Genomic DNA, 19,930 nt, shown 5'->3' with positions numbered 1-19,930 from the left:
CATACTGTTTTCAATGCTTATAATAGTGATGTGCTTGTGAAAATGTTGCCATCTTTGCTAGTTCCCGTAGTTGTTGAAATGTTGGACATTCAGTCTTCATTGTGAGGCTCAGTTATACTGTCTTATGGCTTGCTGTAGTTGAATGCATGATTAACAAGTCAGGGTGCATTGTAGGTTAATGGCAAAGGGATTAATTTGGTACCATGTAGTTCCATGATAACAGATTAAAGTTTTACTCACCCTACTGCTGTCTGGGTCATCATCCAGAATGATTTCCCTGAACACGACATCACTAGCTATATCATCTCATAATATGACTTCCCAGTGTGTATAAATGATATGTCGTCTCCATTCTGATGCAGGTAGCTGATATGTGAAACACTATACGCAAATATCATATGTGATATTGGATGGATAGCCATAGTACATGATTTGAGTCTGTTAGTCCATTTTGTGCAGATCCCATTAAAAACTAATGCTTATTATTTCCAGCTTTCCTGAAAAGATGAGCAATGGCATTCTCCTGATAGATACAAGTATATTGTACTGGGTCCTACAGTAACCTAAAATTTCAAGCATTTAATGCAAACCTCATCTTTTGCAGCCTTTACCAACCTTGAACAGCTCTCACTTATTAAGCAGTATGTACAGGGTGTACGTCCGCTGCTCATGATCTCGCGGTAGCATTCTCGCTTCCCGAGCACGGGGTTCCGGGTTCGATTCCCAGCGGGGTCAGGGATTTTTCCTGCCTCGAGATGACTGGATGTTGTTGTGTCATCTTCATCACAGTCGAAGGAAGGCAATGGCAAACCACCTCTACTAGGACCTTGCCTAGTAAAGCGGTGCGGGTCTCCCGCATCGTTCCCCTACGCTCTGTAAAGAAGCATGCGACTTCATTTCCATTTTTCCATTACAGGGTGTACATAAAGTCCAGGAACACTTTTAATTACTTATTGCACACGAACCAAACATTGTACAGGTATCATACATGAGTCATTTTGATGAAGAGAAACCGTGAAAGGTTTTTCATGTATACCGCCACAGCGTAGTTTGGTAATTTGCCGATAGTCAGTGTTAGTTGCAAATGTGGCAAGTGGCGATTTTCAGATGCGGAGAGAGCTTTCTGTGTATTGGAGTTCCGACAAAAACAAGTGTGCTACAGCTGTTCAACGGGTGTTTAGAACCAAGTATGGTAAGAAGGCACCAACAAGAAAGGCCATTTATCACTGGCACAACAAATTTGTTACGAAAGGTTGCTTGTGCTCGGCAAAGAGAAATGGATGTCTCAGTGTGAGTTAAGCGAATGTGGAGCGAGTACGAGAGACATTAGTAAGAAGTCCAAAGAAATCGGTGTATCGTACATACCGTGAACTCGAAATGGCTCCAATGACAGTGTGGAAAGTCCTGCGACAGAAACTGTCTATGAAACCATTCAAATCTTGAAGTTCATGGGTACCTGAAAACAGAGCTGCCGCATCGATAGATCGGCCATGCTACAGAAGGGGACAGCTGTTTCATGAAATGGCCTGCCTGATCACCAGATCTCACTCCATGTGACTTTTCTGTGAGGACACATTAAAGATCTGGTGTATGTACCACCTCTACCACGTGATGTAGCAGAGCTCCAGGAGAGAATATGGGAAGTGACTGCTACAGTCGGCGATGCCATTCTGGGATGGGTATGGCAAGAATTGGATTACTGTATTGGCATCTGCTGGGTCACTCATGGTTCGCACATCAAATGTTTGTAAAATAAACTTTCAGAGTTCTCTTCAAAATGAAATATGTATGACATCTGTACAATGTTTAGTTCTTGTGAAATAAATAATGGAAAGTGTTCCCGGACTTTATATACACCCTGTATTTTTCCCGACACTTCATCTCTGGCTGCCATTTTTCATCTACTGCTGTATAAAAGTTTCATCTATACTTCTCCATACATTACAATCTTACTTTGCCCTACTGGTTTTCTGAAGTAATTAACCCATTAGTTGACTTTCTATGTAGGAAATGTCTGCATGTGCTACGCATCACAGTGGATTTGTGCAGTTTCTGTCCTGAATTGCATTATAATCAATAAATTATATCAAGAGCTGTAGCGTTAGTATGCTGATTTTACGTAGTCTATAAACAACAAGCGAATGTGTTGATGTTTTCATAGCATTTTTGATGCCATTTGGAACAGACAAAATGAATTGTGACTTGTTCATTCATTAATGAAAAGAGTAAGTGGTAAGAAAATTGTGCACAATGAGAGCTGTAAAAATTATAGATACACTGAATGAAAGTGAAGTGAAACAATGTGAACATCATTCTATTGTGAGCAAAATTTTCGTCTGCCCATTAGCAGTCAATACACTGATTACTGATGTAACATGAAAGAATGCCCTGTGTAGCACTGTTTATATACTGACAATGTAATTTATATTACAACATGACAATAGTGACAGTTCATGATGCTATTATCCGACATCAGTGATTTTATATTCGTCTAATATATTACGACGTGACAACAGAGACAGATTCATGATTTTATTATCTGACATCAGTGATTTTATATCCACCTAATATGATGCTGTAGATGCTTTTAAGAACCTGATGACGGTCAGTCAACGGAAAGTGGTTGTATAAATGAAGATTTTGTCAGCAGCTAAAAAGTGGCAACCATGATATTTTTCAGAGTGATTAAAACATTTGTAAAAAGTCTTATTTGACCGTGTCTGTTTACAAGCACACGTTATTACCCTTTATTGCATGACTGCACTGATTATGTTGTTTGATGTGTGCTTTTTCTTTTTGATTGTAGCTACAGGGTGGACAAAATACAACTGGCCTGGAAGATATTTACAATAAGACTGGAGCAATGTTTTCTGACAGTTACGGTTTTTTTCACTACATGTTTTGTGTAATTTTGCTACAAATTTCTACACTGCAGACTTTGCTGGAGGTTTTGGCAAAACACTTCCAGTCTTGAAACTCTTGTCCTAACAGTTGTGCAGATTTTCCTCAAATTTTGCTTTTTGTTGTATTCAACTGGTCACTAAACACATCTTCTTTTCCCACTTACTCAAATGTATTGACACAGCAAAGTACTCATGACACGGCATGTGGAAGATGTGCATGCACAGACATGTGACAGAAATTGATTGGTGCATCGAAATCATGGTTTCCAACATTTTCTCTGATGGACAGTTTGCCTGTTGATTAACGAAGGCCAATTCTGTGTCAGTCTTATATTTTCTGGATCAGCTTTATGATGAGATTTCCATAGGGTGTCTACCAGTTAGGGCCTGTACCAATTTATCATATTTCATTTTCACACATTGTCTTGAGTGTGTGTGTGTGTGTGTGTGTGTGTGTGTGTGTGTGTGTGTGTTTGTTTTGTATAATGTTTAGAGTGGGTATTGCCTTCAGTGCCACACACACACACACACACACACACACACACACACACACACACAAGTACTATGTTGTTAGACATTAGTAGAATTATTTTAGTTTCACTTGATTTGTTGTGCATGGACACATCTATCCATAATTATGCAGAATATTTATTTAAAACTTCCTGCAGGTTAAAACTGTGTACCGGACTGAGACTTGAACTCGGGACCTTTGCCTTTCAGGGCAAGTGCTCTACCATCTGAGCTACCCTAGCACGACTCACGACCCATCCTCACAGCTTCAATTCCACCAGTACCCCATCTCCTACCTTCCAAACTTCATAGAAGCTCTCATTCTGGAAACATCCCCCAGGCTGTGGCTAAGCCATGTCTCCGCAATATCCTTTCTTAGAGGGGTGCTAGTTCTGCAAGTTCGCAGGAGAGAAGCTCTCCTGCGAACTTGCAGAACTAGCACCCCTCTAAGAAAGGATATTGCGGAGACATGGCTTAGTTAGGAGACGAGGTACTGGTGAATTGAAGCTGTGAGGACATGTCGTGAGTCGTGCTTGGGTGGCTCAGATGGTAGAGCACTTGCCCGCGAAAGGCAAAGGTCCTGAGTTCGACTCTCGGTCTGGCACACATTTTTAATCCATCAGGAAGTTTCATATCAGCACACACTCCACTGCAGAGTTAAAATTTCATTATAGAATTTTTTGTCTATTTTTTTGGTAATCAATGGCAAAAATGAGCTGAAGTCTGATTCTGAACTTTGAATTTCACTAAATATTTTTTTGTCCATATATTGTAATATGTTTTTGTCTGTATTTATATTTTGTTTTGTATTCACCAGTAAAATGTGTTGTCCATTTTCCTCGTGTTTGCAAGATTGCCAAAAAACCATTCATTCTTCTTTACAAATTTGTCCTGCCTTTAAAGTAAACTTCCAAAATAAACCTGTAATTGTTCATGGAGATGATATCTGATGCTACATCATTAGCCAAAATCAGCACTGTTAACAGTTTCTGTAGGACTTAACCATTAATCAATTCTTTTTTAAAAACTGAATTAGCAGTGACAGCTCTGCAAAAGAAACCTGTAAGTTAGCAAAAAAAGTGTATTCACTTCCAAATTTGAGCATTTTTTTACACCTCCTCTCTGTATTCATGGAATTTTTATTTATTTTTTTTTAATTTTTTTGTGACAAATAATTGAGCTAAAAATGTTAACATTGGTGACATATAAGATTCAGTATAATTTGCCTTATTATTTATTGCAGACTATGAACAGTTATCTGAAATTCTAACACAGAGGCCACTAAGGATGTCAAACTATGTATTGAAAGTGAGTCTTAGTGATGATGATATGAAATACATGACAGAAGTAGCTCGTAAAAAATTTGACAAAATAATGACAGCTCTCCGAACGATGCCAAACTCTATGCTATTAGTAATCCGGTATGTTGGCCTTAATGTGTAACAATTTTTTTTTATAATGTCATTAGACATTAATTTGTGTATAAAAACGTTTTAGCAATGGGTATTACATCTACATCGAGAAATAAATTTTTATGTTTCTTTTGATGAAGTGAAATGAATTTGAATTAAATAATGACAATTATGACTTTGTTTATTGGTTTACGTATTACTATGTTTATTTGTCATTGTAAATGTTCTCACATGGGAGTTGTAGATATCATACCATTAGTCTTCCTTCTTGTTTTTTGCTTTCATTAATGTTCTGTAATGTTGTAAGCAAACTGCCAGCTTATTATTTCGAAGAGGTTACAGGTAAAGAGCTGGAGGGGGGCAAGATAGATTTTCTATAGTTGGCATCTGAACAGAGAATACTATATTGAAATTTGCTTCTAATGAGAAATCATATGTGTATGAGGTTTATTCTGATGTGAACTAGCCTTTTGCAGTGTGGATGAGAGCATAGTTGGTAGCAGAGTGATCCTTAAAAAAGGTAGGTAGGTAGGTAGGTAGGTACAGATATGTGGAAGAGTTGAGGAGTCACATCATCTGGCAAAGATTGGTCCCTTGTCATTTGTAGCTACAAGCAAGCAGGACAGCCATTTCTGTTGTGCACAACATTTTTATTGTTTTTGGAATGAAGGAACATGAAATACCTTCTGAAATTTTGACTAGAACCTGCGCACACATTGCTGATGCTGTTCTACCTGTTACCCAAGTCAAAGAGAACCAACAATTTTTCAGTGGTTATGATATTGTTGCACCTTTGTACCTAAAACTCACTAAAGCCATCTACAGTTAAGTATCATTAATGAAAATATAGTTGCTGTTCCAAATGTTTTAGAACATGATCAATTGCATTTATGTTCTAAGGGTCTCATTTGAGGTTGATTTGCCCATTGCAACTGATGACCCATAGTGCTCAGAGCTATTTGAACCACTTTTGAACATAATCGTTGCATCACCATGGCAACTAGTTAATTGCTCAGTTCCGCAAGGGTATCTGCAACCAGACAACTTATTTCGGTTAGCGGTAATTTTGTTTATGGGCCACTGCCTAAAACTATGATTAAGAACAACGTAACTTCGACATAACATAAACGATTTAAGCAGCACACACTACGAAAGTTCACAGGAGGGACTATATGTTCTAAAAAAACATACTAGTTGTCCCAAGATGTCAGCAAAATGGGTCCCACATCATTTGACAGGCATAGTGAGATATTCTTTTAGTGTTTTTAGTCAATTTTAGGGAGAAGGAGAGGAATCTTTGTAGCAGATTGCAAAATGCTCTAATATACAGTATAACACTAAATACTGTAGGACTTTTAGATTGTACAACTAGTGTTATGCCTCACTGTTGGTCAAACAATTTCTGTGCCCAACCACCTAGTCCGATGGTGACTTATAGTGGCATTCACGCAGTTGCATTCTTTGTGGCTAATATCCAGAGTAGTGCTCACTGCATCTCACCATGAAGGACAGTTTCACAAATATCTTGCAGAATCTAACAATGGTGTTTGTTAATAAAATGATTACTGTGTTGTCTGTAATACAACTTTTATTAGGTCCAAGTGACTGGATGTGAAAGATTCTTTGCATTAAAATTACACACAAATTAAAAACAAAAAATGTTTGGTGACTTTGCTACTAATTTAGCTTACTGTTACAGACAAGTTAATTTGTTGAGTACCAGTTACGCAGTGTCCCAGCCAGTTCATGAAAAATGTTGTTCATTCTCAAAAAATTCCACTGTTGGTATTAGCATTTTGATTAGTTCCAATGCTTGTATTTGATAAAAATGCAGTGTAAAACAGGTCAATTTAACATACTTATTAAAACGAGTTCAGTCCAGGACTTTTTTATGTAATGTCTGCATCTACATCCAAACTCCACAAGCCACTGTATGGTGTGTGACAGAGGGTAACCTGTACCATTATTAGCCATTTTCTCCTCTGTTCCACTCACAAATAGAGTGAAGGAGAAATGACTGTTTATGTGCCTCCTTATGAGCCATAATCTCTCTACTTCAATGTCTTCCTTTAATCTGAGCTTGTGCGGAACCAAAACAATCAAACAGTATTCAACAGTGGGTTGCATAAGTGTCCTGTATGTGGTCTGCTTTACAGATGAACCACACTTTCTTAAAATTCTCCCAATAAACCAAAGTTGACCATTCCCTTTCCCAATCACAGTCCTTATGTGCTCATTCCACTTTGTATTACTTTGCAGTGTTATGTCTAGATATTTAATTGACGTGTCAAGCACTTTCCCATACACCACAACATCATCAGCAAATAGCTGCAGATTGTTGCTTACCCTGTTCGCCAGATCATTTATGTGTACAGAAAATAACAGCAGTTCTACATAACCCTTCTGCCAGTAGGTGCATTATATCAAAGTTATTATTGATGGAAGTTTGCAACATCCCACGTGATCGGGCAGTGTATATCTGCCTTACGAGACATATAGGTATTAGAGCTTCATCTGTCTTGCTTCATACCACAGTATGCTAATAATTTCAGTGTCTTGCATATCAAAGTTGCTCCACCTGATGACAATGATCAACCACCGGAATGCATACTGGATGCAATAAAAATTTTCTAACTGCTGCAGAATTACATTTTTCATTACAAGCCTTGGCAGTGACAGTAACTAGTTCTTGTAGGAATGGTTTCGATTGTTTTTATGATCACTGTGCCACATTTGCTTCATATATCGGGAGTGAAATGACACAGTCGTTAAGGCAGTGGACATGTGATAAGGGGAACAGGATTCAAACCCCTTTCAGGCTGTCCGAACTTATGTTTACTCTTATTTTCGTCAATTTCTGCGGGAATTGAAAAGGACAAAACCTGTTTCTTCTGTAATCCTTGTCCAGTTCCATCTCTAATAATACTACCACTGACAGCATATTAAACTACACACCTGGAAATTGAAATAAGAACACCGTGAATTCATTGTCCCAGGAAGGGGAAACTTTATTGACACATTCCTGGGGTCAGATACATCACATGATCATACTGACAGAACCACAGGCACATAGACACAGGCAACAGAGCATGCACAATGTCGGTACTAGTACAGTGTATATCCACCTTTCGCAGCAATGCAGGCTGCTATTCTCCCATGGAGACGATCGTAGAGATGCTGGATGTAGTCCTGTGGAACGGCTTGCTATGCCATTTCCACCTGGTGCCTCAGTTGGACCAGCGTTCGTGCTGGACGTGCAGACCGCGTGAGACGACGTTTCATCCAGTCCCAAACATGCTCAATGGGGGACAGATCCGGAGATCTTGCTGGCCAGGGTAGTTGACTTACACCTTCTAGAGCACGTTGGGTGGCACGGGATACATGCGGACGTGCATTGTCCTGTTGGAACAGCAAGTTCCCTTGCCGGTCTAGGAATGGTAGAACGATGGGTTCGATGACGGTTTGGATGTACCGTGCACTATTCAGTGTCCCCTCGACGATCACCAGAGGTGTACGGCCAGTGTAGGAGATCGCTCCCCACACCATGATGCCGGGTGTTGGCCCTGTGTGCCTCAGTCGTATGCAGTCCTGATTGTGGCGCTCACCTGCACGGCGCCAAACACGCATACGACCATCATTGGCACCAAGGCAGAAGTGACTCTCATCACTGAAGACGACACGTCTCCATTCGTCCCTCCATTCACGCCTGTCGCGACACCACTGGAGGCGGGCTGCACGATGTTTGGGTGTGAGCGGAAGACGGCCTAACAGTGTGCGGGACCGTAGCCCAGCTTCATGGAGACGGTTGCGAATGGTCCTCGCTGATACCCCAGGAGCACCAGTGTCCCTAATTTGCTGGGAAGTGGCGGTGCGGTCCCCTACGGCACTGCGTAGGATCCTACGGTCTTGGTGTGCATCCGTGCGTCGCTGCGGTCCGGTCCCAGGTCGACGGGCACGTGCACCTTCCGCCGACCACTGGCGACAACATCGATGTACTGTGGAGACCTTACGCCCCACGTGTTGAGCAATTCGGCGGTACGTCCACCCGGCCTCCCGCATGCTCACTATACGCCCTCGCTCAAAGTTCGTCAACTGCACATACGGTTCACGTCCACGCTGTCGCGGCATGCTACCAGTGTTAAAGACTGCGATGGAGCTCCGTATGCCACGGCAAACTGGCTGACACTGGCGGCGGCGGTGCACAATTGCTGCGCAGCTAGCGCCATTCGACGGCCAACACCGCGGTTCCTGGTGTGTCCGCTGTGCCGTGCGTGTGATCATTGCTTGTACAGCCCTCTCGCAGTGTCCGGAGCAAGTATGGTGGGTCTGACACACTGGTGTCAATGTGTTCTTTTTTCCATTTCCAGGAGTGTATAACTTACTTATTATTTAGTTTGTACTTGGAGGTAGCCTTCTGTGAGGCTCTTTTAAGGCAAATGACACCATTCTTGAAGAAATGTTTATAGTTGAATTGTAAATAGTATTATTTTAAAATTACTTGTCTTGTAATTAAAATCTCATTAAATGATTTTAAACTAAAAAATATAGAAAAAAATTGTGTCCCTTACAAATACAAAGTGATCCCTAAAGGGCTGGGGAAACTAGTTTTTGGAATCGGATGTTCCTTCATTTATTAAAACTGGGGGAGTACAGAGGAACCACATCATTGAAAGACAAGTGGAAAAATGCTCAGTACTCCTTGGCTGTGTTTTGCCAGATAATCAACAGAGGTTCTGAAAGATAGTGTTTTAGCCTAGTTTTATACAAATGCCCATCTTTCTTCATGTGCTAGTACTTTCTCCAAATTGTGCTCTTGGACCCATTGAGATATATGTCATTAATTGCATGTGGTGTTTAAGATTTAGGAAGACTGGTTGCATGATAAGGTGTTTTAGATTCTTCTTTTGAAAAGCTAAGTGTGTTAATGACGATGCTACGCCAAACCTATTTAGTAGACTGTATTTGCAATTTTTAGAAGTGAGAAACTTGTAGTATCTCAGGTGCATTTGACATATACTTGGTATGGCTGTTATGTGTAATAGTGCCTCTAGTGCATTTTATGTATACTTCAGATGGCCGTCATGCATAAATGACAAAAATAAAATTAAAAAAATTGAAGACTAGCAGATATGGCAGAGGACTTAAGGGGAAAGAGACATTTCTACTGCTGCATTGCAGTTGGACAAGACATTTGGTCAATACCATCTTCTCATTTCAAGTGTTCTTTATAAAATAAGAGCTTCACATATGATGACATATGCATTTCACTGTATCAAAGTTAGACTGTTTGTGGTAACTTGTAAAGCCAGAAACAAAGCCAGCCTATACAAAAAGGTCTATAGGCCACCTGCTGACAGCATTTCTTTTCAGCTATTTCACTCGTAGTTTGTTTTCTGTTTCTGTTATTATGTCATTGATAGCATTCTCCATTTCCTAATTACTCAGACACACATATCTAGATCTCTTATGTGAAGCCAATTTTCCTAAAAATATTCATATTTTTGTGTTGTTATTACAGAATATTAAAAATTAGTTAATTTGTTTTACTTGTGTGTAAATAATGATGATCCCTGATTACCAATGTAGGAAGAAATGGATTGCTACTTGCCGTAAAAAAGACACATCAAGTCACAGACAGGCACAATTAAGACATTCACATATAGATTTTGGCATAGCCTTCGTCAGTAAGAGAGAGTTACACTTGCACTATTCACACACACTAGCAAGCACACCTCAAGCACACATGCCCACTAACTCCAGCATCTCAGGCCGGAATACGACCGGCTGTATTCCAGCCGGAGATGCTAGACTTGGCAGTCATGTGTCCATGAGGTGTGCATGCTTGTGTATGTGAATCGTGTGTATTTGTGTATGTCTTTTATGGCCAAAAGCTAAATGTGAGCGTCTTTTAATTGTGCCTGTTTGTGACTTGATATGTCTTCTTTACAGTAAGTAGCAATCTGTCTTTTCCTACATAGTTGACATTCCTACCTGGAGTTTCCAGTGTTTGATTATTTCTGATAATTAATTCGCCTTCAGCAGTTGGCACCTTTCATATGTATAATGGTTTTCTTTTATTTAATGAAAGAAAAAAAATTGAATTATGGCACTGTTGTGAAAAAGCAATTTCCCCATTTCGATATTACAAAATACTGCTTCAGTGAACAAAAGCCACACACGGTTACAGACTGTCATGAAGTTATTTGCTTTGTTAACAGCGTGCTAATGTACTAGCTGTAGTGGGCGTTTCTGTGTGTCGTAATCCGTTTGTGGTATAAGGATGCATTGTTATATGAGGAGACCTACTTATTTCCAGCAAAATAGTCATTATGATAAATTGAAGAAATGGGCATACAAGAAGTAAAACTTGATGGTTCACATATTGCAGAGGGAGGGACTTGAATGTCCAGAGAAATGGAATTCAAGTACATACATCTACACCTAAAAATATACTTCATAGGCCACATTGCATGGTATGCCAGAGGCTAATTTGAATCATTATGAGACACTTTCTCGATCATTTCAAGCATGTATTAAGCCAGGGACAAAATAACTGTAAACTTGTCACAGTATGCACTCTCAGCTATCCTATGTTATTGCTGTGGTCTTTATGCGTCTTTCTTCACTACTAGCTCTGTAAATTTATCCAACAGGATTCTGCGAGAACATTATCACCTTTTGTCCTAGAAATTCTGATTATAGTTCTCTACATATAGACTGTACATATTGCTTGTGAGTCTAGCACCAAATCTTTGATTTATGCTGAAGAGCCAAGGAAACTTGTATACCTGCCTAATATCATGTAGGGGGCCCACGAACATTCAGAAGTACCGCAACACAACATGCCAGGGACTTGACTAATGTCTGAAGTAGTGGTGGAGGGAATTGGCGCCGTGAATCTTGCAGTGCTGTCCATAAATCGGCAAGTGTATGAGAGGGTGGACATCTCTTCTGAACAGTAAGTTGCAAGATATTCCAGATATGCTCAACAATGTTCATGTCTGGGGAGTTTGGTGGCCAGCAGAAGTGTGTAAACTCAGAAGAGTGTTCCTGAAGCCACTCTGTAGCAATTCTGGATGTGTGGGGTGTCATATTGTCCTTCTGGATCGGAGTGCACAATTGACATGAATGGATGCAGGTGATCAGACAGAATGTTTACCGAGCGAGGTGGCGCAGTGGTTAGCACACTGGACTCGCATTCGGGAGGACGACGGTTCAATCCCGTCTCCGGCCATCCTGATTTAGGTTTTCCGTGCTTTCCCTAAATCGCTTCAGGCAAATGCCGGGATGGTTCCTTTGAAAGGGCACGGCCAATTTCCTTCCCAAACCTTCCCTAACCCGAGCTTGCGCTCCGTCTCTAATGACCTCATTGTCGACTGGACGTTAAACACTAACCACCACCAGACAGAATGTTTACGTACATGTCACCTGTCACAGTACACTTGTGAAATGATTGTACAGGTAAACTCCCACTTCATCGCTGCCTTGGGGATGGTGTGCCCCATCACTTGTGTGCCGACTATAACACCACATTCAAACTTACTTAAATCTTGATAACCTGGCATTGTAGAAGCATAACTGATCTAACAACTGCGCCATGTACTTGTTGTTTTATATAGGCACCATATACTGCCTGTATTTGAATATGCATGTGTATACCAGTTTCTTTGGCACTTTAGTTTATCTGGTGTCTGCTGTCATGCTGACTGTAAAAGAACTCCCAATGCGTGAGTGCTACTCTGTAATTGGTGACATTAGCTTTTTACAGTTTACCAGACCCCAATCTACAAAACTTAAGTTTTGTATTTGCTTTCCCTGCTTTGCATTTTCACATTTGGTATCACTTTAGACTATTATATGCAGCTATTTAAGTGATGTTACAATCTTCAGAAGTTTATCGCTCATTATGTAATCAATTTCTGTCAACTTCCTTCTCTATATTAGGGGAAAGCTGCAGTGCGTAACACCGAGTGGAAATACTGCCTATGCTTTCTGTACTTCTTTAAAATAATTCCACGACAATACTTTTCTGTAGACAACAGTGATTAATCTGATAGTGCTTTTAACCTAATATGATAAATCAGTCATGTATTTTCTGAACAGGAACAGACTTGTTGTGCTCCCTTGGTGACAATCAGTGCCACTTTTGTTTCTGTTGTTCTGTCCAGTGTAATATTCTGTTATCTATTAGTCCCTATTTCTTTGAGCTGATCACATATTTGCATAAAAAACTGAATCAGATTTCATCTTACTCATTCGAAAATGTAGGCAGACAGAACCGACACGTTCTTCTTTATGTTAAATAGTGTGTGTGTGAAAAAGGTAAACTGTGTTTCAGACATTTTGTTTTTCCTGAGACCTTGCGTGTTATTTGGGAGAAGTTTCTCACATAGGACCATTTATTTTCAATAAACATGATCTAGGATAATACCGATTTAGGAAAATAGCAATTATGCAATAGATCAATGTAAAATGTAAAAGGAATATCGTTAATGCCTCGTTAACTTTGAGTCTCTGCCTAAAAGAACAAGAAATGGCATATTCAAAATTGTCATCCATTAACATATGCTGAAATATGCTATTAGAGACCAATTTATCTGACACTAGGAAAAATAAAATGTGCTACTAATTCTTCTGAAACTTAATAAGTAATAAATACAATAGAGGGAAACATTACACGTGGGAAAAATATATCTAAAAACAAAGATGATGTGACTTACCAAACGAAAGCGCTGGCAGGTTGATAGACACACAAACATACTCACAAAATTCAAGCTTTCGCAACCAACGGTTGCTTCATCAGGAAAGAGGAAAGAAGAGGGAAAGACGAAAGGATGTGGGTGTTAAGGGAGAGGGTAAGGAGTCATTCCAATCCCAAGAACGGAAAGACTTACCTTAGGGGGAAAAAAGGACAGGTATACACTCGCGCACACACACGCATATCCATCCGCACATGCACATACACAAGCAGACATTTGTAAAGGCAAAGAGTTTGGGCTCATTAAATATAAGGCTTTAGATACTGGTGGAAAAATGTAGGTAAGGTAAGTACAGATCTACGTACTTACATGCATTTGCCCACAGGAACTGCATGCAAGTGAGAAGTTGGCAACCAAATGATATTTCATAACTAATCCGGCCCTTTCAGACTCTCCTCTGCCTGGAGTGTCTCTTTGGTGACTTCTTTACCTAACCTTCAGAATAGTATACTTTTTTCCAAAATTTTCCTCTCTCTTTCCAGATGAAGGAACATCAAAATTCTGAAAGATGGTGTGTATCAGTTTGCTGTTGCTCCCTGGTCAACAGAGTTCCCCCTCTCTCTTCTCCCTTATATTTAGTGACATTTTGCCATTTTGAAGACTGTTTACATAAATTATTATGGAAATGGTAATGATTTGGCAAACCCAACTGTAACAATAATTTTTGTTTTTTCAATAAATAATTTTATTTCTGAGGATGTGTTGAAAACGGGGAAACAGAACTTGTCTTAAAAACAAAACATTGGAAAAAAAACTACCGTATTTACTCGAATCTAGGCCGCACTTTTTTTCCGGTTTTTGTAATCCAAAAAACTGCCTGCGGCTTAGAATCAAGTGCAACATAAGTGGAAGTTCTGAAAAATGTTGGTAGGTGCCACCACAACTAACTTCTGCCATCGAATATAGGCATGCTTTGCAGGCACAAAGATAAATACTGGTGCCAAAACCTCTGCATCTGTAAATAAATTTTTTAAAAAAAGGTAGAAGACGAGCGTTTTTTCTGCCCCGAGTTTCGACCACTGAATTTTTCATACACTCACCCCCCCCCCCCATCAGTCTACTGACTGGTTTGATGTGGCCCACCACGAATTACTTTCCTGTGCTAACCTCTTCATCTCAGAGTAGCACTTGCAACCTACGTCCTCTATTATTTGCTTGACGTATTCCAATCTCTGTCTTCCTCTACAGTTTTTGCCCTCTACAGCTCCCTCTAGTACCATGGAAGTCATTCCCTCATGTCTTAGCAGATGTCCTATCATCCTGTCCCTTCTCCTTGTCAGTGTTTTCCACATATTCCTTTCCTCTCCGATTCTGCATAGAACCTCCTCATTCCTTACCTTATCAGTCCACCTAATTTTCAACATTCGTCTATAGCACCACATCTCAAATGCTTCGATTCTCTTCTGTTCCGGTTTTCCCACAGTCCATGTTTCACTGCCATACAATGCTGTACTCCAGACGTACATCCTCAGAAATTTCTTCCTCAAATTAAGGCCGATATTTGATATTAGTAGACTTCTCTTGGCCAGAAATGCCTTTTTTGCCATAGCGAGTCTGCTTTTGATGTCCTCCTTGCTCCGTCTGTCATTGATTATTTTACTGCCTAGGTAGCAGAATTCCTTAACTTCATTGACTTCGTGACCATCAATCCTGATGTTAAGTTTCTCGCTGTTCTCATTTCTACTACTTCTCATTACCTTCGTCTTTCTCCGATTTATTCTCAAACCATACTGTGTACTCATTAGACTGTTCATTCCGTTCAGCAGATCATTTAATTCTTCTTCACTTTCACTCAGGATAGCAATGTCATCAGCGAATCGTATCATTGATATCCTTTCACCTTGTATTTTAATTCCACTCCTTACCCTTTCTTTTATTTCCATCATTGCTTCCTCGATGTACAGATTGAAGAGTAGGGGCAAAAGGCTACAGCCTTGTCTTACTCCGTTCTTAATACGAGCACTTCGTTCTTGATCGTCCACTCTTATTATTCCCTCTTGGTTGTTGTACATATTGTACATGACCCATCTCTCCCTATAGCTTACCCCTATTTTTTTCAGAATCTTGAACAGCTTGCACCATTTTATATTGTCGAACGCTTTTTCTAGGTCGACAAATCCTATGAACGTGTCTTGATTTTTCTTTAGCCTTGCTTCCATTATTAGCCGTAAAGTCAGAATTGCCTCTCTCGTGCCTTTACTTTTCCTAAAGCCAAACTGATCGTCACCTAGCGCATTCTCAATTTTCTTTTCCATTCTTCTGTATATTATTCTTGTAAGCAGCTTCGATGCATGAGCTGTTAAGCTGATTGTGCGATAATTCTCGCACTTGTCAGCTCTTGCCATCTTTGTAATTGTGTGGACGATGCTTTTCCGAAAGTCAGATGGTATGTCGCCAGACTCATATATTCTACACACCAACGTGAATAGTCGTTTTGTTGCCACTTCCCCTAATGATTTTAGAAATTCTGATGGAATGTTATCTATCCCTTCTGCCTTATTTGACCGTAAGTCCTCCAAAGCTCTTTTAAATTCCGATTCTAATACTGGATCCCCTATCTCTTCTAAATCGACTCCTGTTTCTTCTTCTATCACATCAGACAAATCTTCACCCTCATAGAGGCTTTCAATGTATTCTTTCCCCCTATCTGCTCTCTCCTCTGCATTTAACAGTGGAACTCCCGTTGCACTCTTAATGTTACCACCATTGCTTTTAATGTCACCAAAGGTTGTTTTGACTTTCCTGTATGCTGAGTCTGTCCTTCCGACAAACATATCTTTTTCGATGTCTTCACATTTTTCCTGCAGCCATTTCATCTTGGCTTCCCTGCACTTCCTATTTATTTCATTCCTCAGCGACTTGTATTTCTGTATTCTTGATTTTTCCGGAACATGTTTGTACTTCCTCCTTTCATCAATCAACTGAAGTATTTCTTCTGTTACCCACTGTTTCTTCGCAGCTACCTTCTTTGTACCTATGTTTTCCTTCCCAACTTCTGTGATGGCATACATTATACAACGAAGTAAATACAAATCACGTATTGTTCATCTTCGAATGTAGCAGCATTTCAATGTACTACGAAAATCTGACTGAAAAGACTGTTTGGGATGTTTATCAATATGACCAACTCTTAAGTTCTGAATTTTTTCCTACCTGTGAGAAGAGATCGTTGCTAATAGGAATTTTATCAATTGTGAATCACATGCAGTATTCTCCACACCATAAGGATAATACGAATATAAACATTTTGCCATGTATTCTTTCGTGTTTGCTGCTATTTCATTTAAATCCTGTCTGCCTAATAAACTACGAAACTAGAGTGAGACAACAGCAAACACGGAAGAATATACATATCATGTCATGTTTATATTCGTATTATTCTTATGCCTAACAGTGATACAGTCAGAAATGAAGCACGGCAATTGACTAGATTTTTAAATCTACGATGACTCTAATTTATATGCAAAATGTAAAGTGCTAAAGAGGCGTCTGCAAAGATTTTCAAACGGAGAAAAATTTTCACTAAACTCTCGTTCAGAACAACTTTTACCATACACAGTTTATTATTTGGTTCTTGTTAGTCATTATCAAAGAAAGCAGCAATGTAAGTAACAACAAATAGCAGTATCTTGCCATTGTTTCGATAATAAGACGATTTTTTTTTTTTTTTTAATTGTAGTCCTCGGTAGCGTGCACAACAGCATGCCATCCCACGAGCGGCGACAGGCCGTAAACACTCATTAACACAATGCGACAAACAATGCATGATACAGTACAATAATACATTTTCAGCTTAGAGTGACGTAAACACCTATAACATAGAGCGACACTTATCAGATAAAAAAAAAAAGCAATCAATTCAAACCAGACAAAGCACCTGAAAAAGGAAGGGTACCCGTATAAATACGGGCGGAACATCTGACACATAGCAATGGCTACCTAGTAAAGCTTAACTGCAAAGCTTACGACTCGAACCAAACTACTGTAGCTGTATTGTCATTCATTCGACCTAAATTGTGTTTCGTATTACAATGGACCAACTTTGTTTCGATTTGGAGGTGCGGCCTAAAACTTTTCTGTCCCCTTGAATTTCAAGTCTCAAATTTCACGTGAGGCTTAGATTCGGGAAAATTTTTTTTCCTTGATTTCAAGTCTCATTTTTCATGGGCGGCTTAGATTCGAGTGCGGCTTAGATTCGAGTAAATACGGTATGTAATATCAGTGAATACGATAAAATTTGTAAAGGTAACAACTTGTTGTACTGAGAAAGTGGGGAGGTATTGGCTAAGAACATAAACAAGGAGTTGAATCAATTATTTCTATTCTAATTTGTTCTTTTTTCCAGTATCACATTAACAGTGATAAAAGGCATTTTTGTGGCAACAGATAACTATATTGTTTATACAAAAAATTCGAAGGCCATTACTACTCATCTAACACTGGAATGGAGGATGAAAAGGAGGAGCATCATCATCTGACCAGAGGCATTATACCTGGATCATTATTTAAAGAATGGTTGACACTAGGCTGTTTACAGTGCGGCTACAGTAGCAACAAACAGTCAGATCATGCACTTGGTCACACCTAGTGTTCTGTCCACTGCCTTTCTACTGCTGCGCTACCTCAGATGATGATTACCACTATCAGCTGCAGATTAAGAATGTGACCACTAATGTTATGTGCTCTGTTCCCCTGTGCAGCATGTTCGTTTTATGCAACAGAATGTCTAAAGCCATTAGTGAAAGAGAGACAGAAAATTTTACAGTCCTTCAAAACAAATTCAGTACATAATGCATGTGTGAGGTGACAATGAACAGAAAAAACTGATGTTTTCCGTGCTCAACTGTCAACCACTTTGCCGTTTCGATACAAGTGTAGCTTAAATGAAAAATGGAAATTTGAAAGATTTGAGAATCCCTTCTCCCTCTCCTCCTCTCCTCTTTTTTCCATTCATATGTTCAGTTTTAAGATGCATGGTGATTTTCCTACCACTAGTTAAAACTTCATTTTGAATACATTATATACGTGACACTTGTTTCTGTGTGCCACATTTTTGTGTGTTATGTTCTATTTTTTTGTCCACAGTTCTGTCCTGAAGGTTAATTTCTGATGTAGTTTTTATAATTTTCTAATGATCTGAGTGTTGCCACTTGTCATTACATTTTATCTTATCTCAATCGCAGGAACATAAACACAATAAGAGCAATAGCAAAAGAGCATGGCGATCCTGTTGACCGCTACACTGTGATGGCTAGAAGTGCAACTCAAGGTGCCTTCAAATTTGAAGGAGCTGGCCTCTCCCATAAAGTCTTGGCCTTCAGAGAAAGGACATCTTTTGAAATGAAATTATGGTGAGATAACAAGTGTTTTATTCTCAGTTACATAATAGTATAAGCAGCATTTGAAAGGCAAGTATGTCTCGGAGAGACAAATGTATCTTCATCTTCTTATTTGATGCATAATCTGCAAATAAATGGTGATAGTAAACATTGCATACAAATTGCATGAGACAAACATATGTTTATAACATTTTAAAGGCGTAGAGAAAGCATCTGACAAAGTTAACTGCAATACACTCTCCGAAATTCTGAAGATAGCAGGTATAAAAGACAGGGAGTACATGGTTATCTACACAAACCAGACTGCAGTTTTAAAGAGTTGAAGGATGTGAGGGAGGCATTAGTTGAGGAGAAAGTGGGACAGGGCGTAGCATATTTGCCACCTTATTCAGCCTCTACATTGATCAGGCAGTGAAGGCAATGAGAGAGAAACTTGGAAAGAAGATCAGGAGAAGAAATAAGTGTTAAGGTTTTTCAATGACATTTAATCCTATCATAGACAGCAAAGGAATTAGAAGGGCAGTTGGATGAAATGAAGAGAAGTTGTGAACATCAGTAAAAGTAAAACAAGAGTAATGGAATACATTTCAATTATATCAGACAGTGCTGAGAGGAATTAGCCCAGGAAAGGAGCAGCCATAAGTAGCAGCAAATAGCCTAGAAATATAATAGCGGAAACTTAAGCAAGAATGCATTAGCTCCGCATGAGATAGTGCACAGCCGTGACATCTAGCAACTCGAAATGATAACTACATTATGATCGCCCACAAGCACATAATACACCCATGAAATGAAGCAAGAGATGTCTTGGATTTGGTTCTCATACATAAAGAAATGGGCACAAGAGGGCATTTAATGAATCATAGGTTGGGAATCTTGGCATAAAGGAAATATTTTTGCTGTGGAATAAACAATTTTATTTGTCAGAGAACTGAATGTGAGACTAATCACTACTTACAATTGACGTCTTACGAAAGTTATTTCATCACATATGCATAATTTTCTGC

General features: G+C 39.4%; 1 protein-coding gene across 1 annotated transcript in view; it reads left to right on the top strand.

Annotated features, from left to right (window-relative positions):
• The window catches only part of LOC126267138 (uncharacterized aarF domain-containing protein kinase 5-like), a 156,113-nt gene that overhangs the window by 130,846 nt on the left and 5,337 nt on the right, over positions 1–19,930 (top strand). The window contains exons 9-10 of the mRNA XM_049972062.1: positions 4,657–4,834; positions 18,768–18,935. Of these exons, the coding sequence (XP_049828019.1) occupies positions 4,657–4,834; positions 18,768–18,935 (346 nt within the window). The remainder of the gene's footprint in view (positions 1–4,656; positions 4,835–18,767; positions 18,936–19,930) is intronic.

Source organism: Schistocerca gregaria, chromosome 4, assembly GCF_023897955.1.
Source record: "Schistocerca gregaria isolate iqSchGreg1 chromosome 4, iqSchGreg1.2, whole genome shotgun sequence".
Lineage (NCBI taxonomy): Eukaryota > Metazoa > Arthropoda > Insecta > Orthoptera > Acrididae > Schistocerca > Schistocerca gregaria.
Note: the sequence above shows the minus strand (reverse complement) of the source record. Positions and strands in the feature narration are given on the sequence as shown.